At 50.4% G+C, this 5,104-nt stretch overlaps 1 protein-coding gene across 1 annotated transcript in view; it reads left to right on the top strand.

Moving 5' to 3' along the window:
* The window catches only part of Sctr (secretin receptor), a 51,377-nt gene that overhangs the window by 19,744 nt on the left and 26,529 nt on the right, over positions 1–5,104 (top strand). The window contains exons 4-5 of the mRNA XM_029475539.1: positions 770–877; positions 2,142–2,254. Coding sequence (XP_029331399.1) covers positions 770–877; positions 2,142–2,254 — 221 coding nt within the window. The remainder of the gene's footprint in view (positions 1–769; positions 878–2,141; positions 2,255–5,104) is intronic.

The raw sequence follows: 5,104 nt of genomic DNA on the forward strand, positions 1-5,104 counted from the left end.
AGGAGGTGTGTGTGTGTGTGTGTGTGTGTGTGTGAGAGAGAGAGAGAGAGAGAGAGAGAGAGAACAAGGGTTGGGTCTGGCCAGGATGAATTGGGTTAGCAGAGGGTAGAGAGGTCTGGGGAAGAGAGAAGGTGAGTCAGATGTGGTGTGTTTTGCCCTAGCGGGCCTGGGAGAAGTTCAGAGTTAGGCTGAGGAACAGGGCAAGGGCAGGCTATAGCCCAGGATGAAGATGGTGTGAGTCTAAAAGAGTGGTTCTAGGAAACATTGCTTGGATGGCATTGTTTTTGTTTCTTGAGACAGAGTTTTGTGTAGCCCAGGCTGGCTTCGAATCTGCTGTGCAGCTGAGGATGACCTTGAACTTCTGACCCTCCTGCTTCCTCCTTACTGGGATTATAAGCTTATGTGGTGCTGGAGACCAAACCCAGGGCTCTTGGGTATGCTAGGCCGGTGCTCTTCAAACTGAGCATGCACAGCCTTAGCCCTGGTGTTATGAGTTGAATACATTCCCCATAGGCTCGAGTGTTAATCACTTGCCTCTGGTTGACGGTGCTATTGGGAAAGATTTTGGGAATTATGGGGGGTGGGGCAAGAGCTGGAGAAATATCTCAGAGGCAGAACACTTGCCCAGTGTGTGCAAGACTCTGCTTTCCATCCATGTCCCAGCCCTGGAAAGGTGGAGTTCAAGGTGTCAGTGTATAATGGGAACTGGGGTTAAAGGGCGGTGGGTGGCCTTGGTCCGTGGTCTACTCCACCCCAATCTTCTCTGCAGGCTGTGAGAGGTTTTGGGACAACATGACCTGCTGGCCCTCCTCGGCACTGGCACAGACAGTGGAAGTGCAATGTCCAAAGTTCCTGAAGATGCTCTCTGGCAGAAATGGTAACCACTCAGCGTGAAGCACCCCAACCAGAGGTTGTTATGGTTCTCAGATGAGGACTTGGGTACCAGGAAGCTGTGAGGAGGAGCAGTGTGGGAAATCATAAGGGGAAATCTTGGGAGACTAGAATCCTTGCACAAGTGTGTGAGAGCTCAGGGTCCCAAGGAAGGAAGCAGGAGACAAAGGCTTTAGGGAAGTATGAAGAAGACTGGGGCCGTTGTGTCGGCTCAGCATGTTAAAGGTGCTTGCTGCTAAGCCTGTTGATCTGAGCTTGATCCTTGCTACTTATGTAGTGGAAGAAGAGAACTGACTCCTACAAGCTGTTCTCTCACCACCATTCGGGCATCCAAGAGAAAAAGGGTAATAAAAAGGAGGAAGAAAAAGAGGAGGGTGGGAAAAAAGAGGAGGAGGGGAGGAAGAGAGAAAGGAGGGGGAAGGGGAAGTGGAGGGGGAGGAGGAAAAAGAGGAGGGGAGGAGGAAGAGGAGGAAGAAAAGGAAGAAGAGGAGGAGGAAGGGGAGGGAAAGGAAGAAGAAGGGGAAGAGGAGGAAGAAGAGGAGGAAGAGGGGAAAGAAGAGTGGGGAAAGGGTGGATGGGAAGGGAAAAGAGGAGGAGGGAAGGAGAAGGGGACGAGGAGAGGAGGAAGGGGAGGGGGAAGAGGGGAGGAGGGAGAGAGGAAGAGGAGGAAAAAGTGGAGGAAGAGGACTTGGCATTGGCTAAGATGGGCCTCATAACCCCAATTTAGGAACCCTCTCCCTTCTTGCAATATTTTTGTTCCCTTAGCAACCAGTCACCTTGCTTCAGATACCCCTACTATGCCTGTCTCTAGAACACTTTTGTGCCTGTTATTCTGGGCCTTGCTGGTAACCAGCAGCTCCCTGGGTGCCCTGACTCCTGAAGGGATGCCTGACCTGGGTACATCTGCATCTTGTGCCGTGCTGCCGTGCCCAGCTTCACATGGGTGCTGGGGATCCGAACTTGGGGACCTGTGTTTGCACAGCAAGCTCTTCTCATCTGGCCTCTCCCCTGCCCTGGAAGTAAATTTAAAACATTTTCCTTTGTTCCTTCTCCCTCCCCGCTCCCACCTCTCCATCATCGTCCCCTTCCCCTGCCAAACTTACGTCTTCAACTCTACTGAGGATCTATCCTCCTGGCAGGACCCCTCCATGTCAGGTACTTGAGTCTGTGAGGCTCAGAACTCAGGCCATTCACGCAGCCATGACTTGGAGCAATGTACTAACCTAACGTCCAGGTACCGCCATGGCCAGGCAGCTTCCTGTTGAAAAGGATGTACGCCTCTCATCTGTACCTGGCATTCCCTCCAAAAAGCCTTCTTAGAGCCCCACACCTACCCAGGAAGAACCAGTACCTGGCCACAAAGGTGACCAAATGCCTGCCTGGTTAACTGCTTGAACTCCACCCACCTCTGAACTGTTGGCAATTCACAGCCAAATCCCCCACAAAGCAGTTTTCTGCTCCTGCAGCTTCATCTACCTGCCACAGGGTGTCACTGTGGGGACACGGGCTGACACTGAGGCCCTGCCTTCTAGGAGTTGGCCTGGCTCCAGGGCTGGTGGGAGGATCTTACACTCACTGGGCCATACCTGCCCTCAGGGTGTTGGCTGGCCCAAGAGCTTGGGTCAAGGCCTGTCTGGGTCCGCTAGTGACCAAGAACTTTTCTCTTGCATAGTGCTGCCTCAGAGCTGCTTGGACTTTTGCCTTTTGCCTTTCCAGTGAGAAAGCTTCCCCACATTGTGTTCCCAACCCCAGGAAGAAGAGCTCGTGGACACCAGCCACTGTTAAAGACAACTTCCTTTGGAAGGAGACAAATGTGTTCTAGAGTTAACTCCTAAGTAGCCTTTCCCCACAGCAGTCTCCATACTGGTCCAGACGGCCATTTGGATGATTAGAAAAACTGCAGGCTGCTTTCTGTCCCAGATAGTTCTCATTCCAGGCCTAGAATGTTCCTTCAAGGAGACATTCCTTTGATTCTTTGAACAGCACTGGTATTTCCAATGTCCCTTGTTTAAATTGTATTTAGTGGGCCTTGATACCACAGGCCTGTAAACCCAGCCTCCTCGAAGGCTGAGGCAGGAAGATTCCCAAGTTTAAGGAACAACTTAGAGACTATGTCTCAAAACAGAATGTAAAAGAAGAGGCTGGGAGACAGCTCTGCGGGGAAAGTGCTTCCTGCAAACATGAGGGTCTGAGCTTGATCCCCACCACCCTTGTGAAAGCCAGGCAGAGGTCCATTCCTGTAATCCCAGCACCCGTGGGTGAGACAGACACATGGAGATCTAGAGTTTGCTGGCCATTCAGGTTAGCATGGTAGGTGAGCTCCAGGTTCAGTGAGAGCCTCACAAAAATAAAAGTAAAAATAAAAACAAAAATAAGGTTGTAGAGGTCAAGGAAGACACTTTATGTCAACCTTTGTCTTCCCTGCACAGAGACTCACACACACACACGCATACCACACACCACATACACACACATACATACACATACACACACACACATACATACACACACATACACACACACACATACATACACACACCTGCACACACACATACATACACACACCTGCATACACACATACACACACATACATATACACACCTGCACACACATATCCACACACATACACATACACACACATACATATACACACCTGCACACACATATCCACACACACACCACATACACACACATACATATACACACCTGCACACACACACACACCACATACATACACACACTTGCACACACACACACACACACTTACACACAGGAGTGTGTATACATACACACATAGTTAAAAAGGGTTAGAGATATAGTTTAGTGAAAGAGCTCTTGCTCAGCATATCCCAGGCCCTAGGTTCAATCCCCGATCTCTCTTTCCCTCTACACACACACACACACACACACACACACACACAAGAACACACACCCCATATACAAGTTTCTGGGTGGGATCAGGTGCTGGTCCAGCCTTTTAGGAAGGATCCCAGGGTCTCAAGAAGCAAATGACAGTTTTGGACAGGTTCTTCCCTGAAATGCACATGCATGCATACACAGGCCTGCAAATGTCAGCTTCTGGGCTCTTCTGAAGGGATCCCTGTCCCTTTAGGAATGAGTCCCAGAGGAAGTGAGTAGAGTTGAGGGTACAGAGAGAGCCCATTCTTGCTGTATCATCCTAGCTTTGTCAAAGGTTCAGGAACCAACTGAGTCATAGTCAGATATCTTTGGAATGCTACTGGGTCCCTGAGGACCCTAGACAGGCAGGCAGTTGTGCTGTGCTGGACCCATAGAGAGCCACCATCTCGGCCTGTGCCGATGGCCTTTGGTTCTGGAGCTGTGTCTTTCTATCCAGTCAGCCCACATTTGGCCATCATTCTTTCCTGCCCCACAGCCTCCTTCCCTGACTTCATTCCAAAGCTCTCTCACCCCTCCCTTCAATGCTAAGACTTTATACTCCGATAGGGCCAGGGACCCTCAGGTCCGGAAGAGCAACTTTTGGAAGCCAAAATAAGACAAGGCATTAGAACCAATTCCCAACAGGTAGATGTTAAATGTGTACCTAGCATGCCAGTGGTCCTGGTAAGATTCCCTGAGCCATATATGCACACATACACAAGCACACACATCCATGCCCATCATGGAAAATCCTCCCCACCTAGCATACCCCATACAGTGGGGAACTCAACCCTGTTCTCTATGAGAAGAGCTCATGTCTGTCAGCCTCATTTATTACTCTGCCCGAGCAGCAAGCCAGTGTTGATGCCCAACGACTCTGGGCCACACTTTTGGTTCTAGAAACCCATTACTCATGTGGTCCGAGGAGTTAACCTGCAACCTCATGCCAGGCATGGATGGGGGGAGGGGGCAAACACAGTTGCTCCCAACAGGCAGTGACAACATCGTGACTAAAGGAATAATAACCCAATTCTTCCCACAAGGGACAGCTGCCTGATAGACTTTATTTACCCCAGTGGCCTCTGCTGGTTTCCATCTGGTGAGATGAGCAAGACACAGTGGTCAAGCACAAAGACCTGAGTCTGGTAGCCAGGCTGGACATAAAATGTACATGTAATGCCAGAACCAGGGAGGCAGAGGCAAGTGCATCCCTGAGACTCACGAACCAGCTGGCTCAGTCTAGTTGGCAAGTTCCAAGCCACTGATTCTGTCTCCAAAGGCACACACACACACACACACACACACACACACACAC

The sequence above is a fragment of the Mus caroli genome, chromosome 1, assembly GCF_900094665.2.
Source record: "Mus caroli chromosome 1, CAROLI_EIJ_v1.1, whole genome shotgun sequence".
NCBI classification, from domain to species: domain Eukaryota; kingdom Metazoa; phylum Chordata; class Mammalia; order Rodentia; family Muridae; genus Mus; species Mus caroli.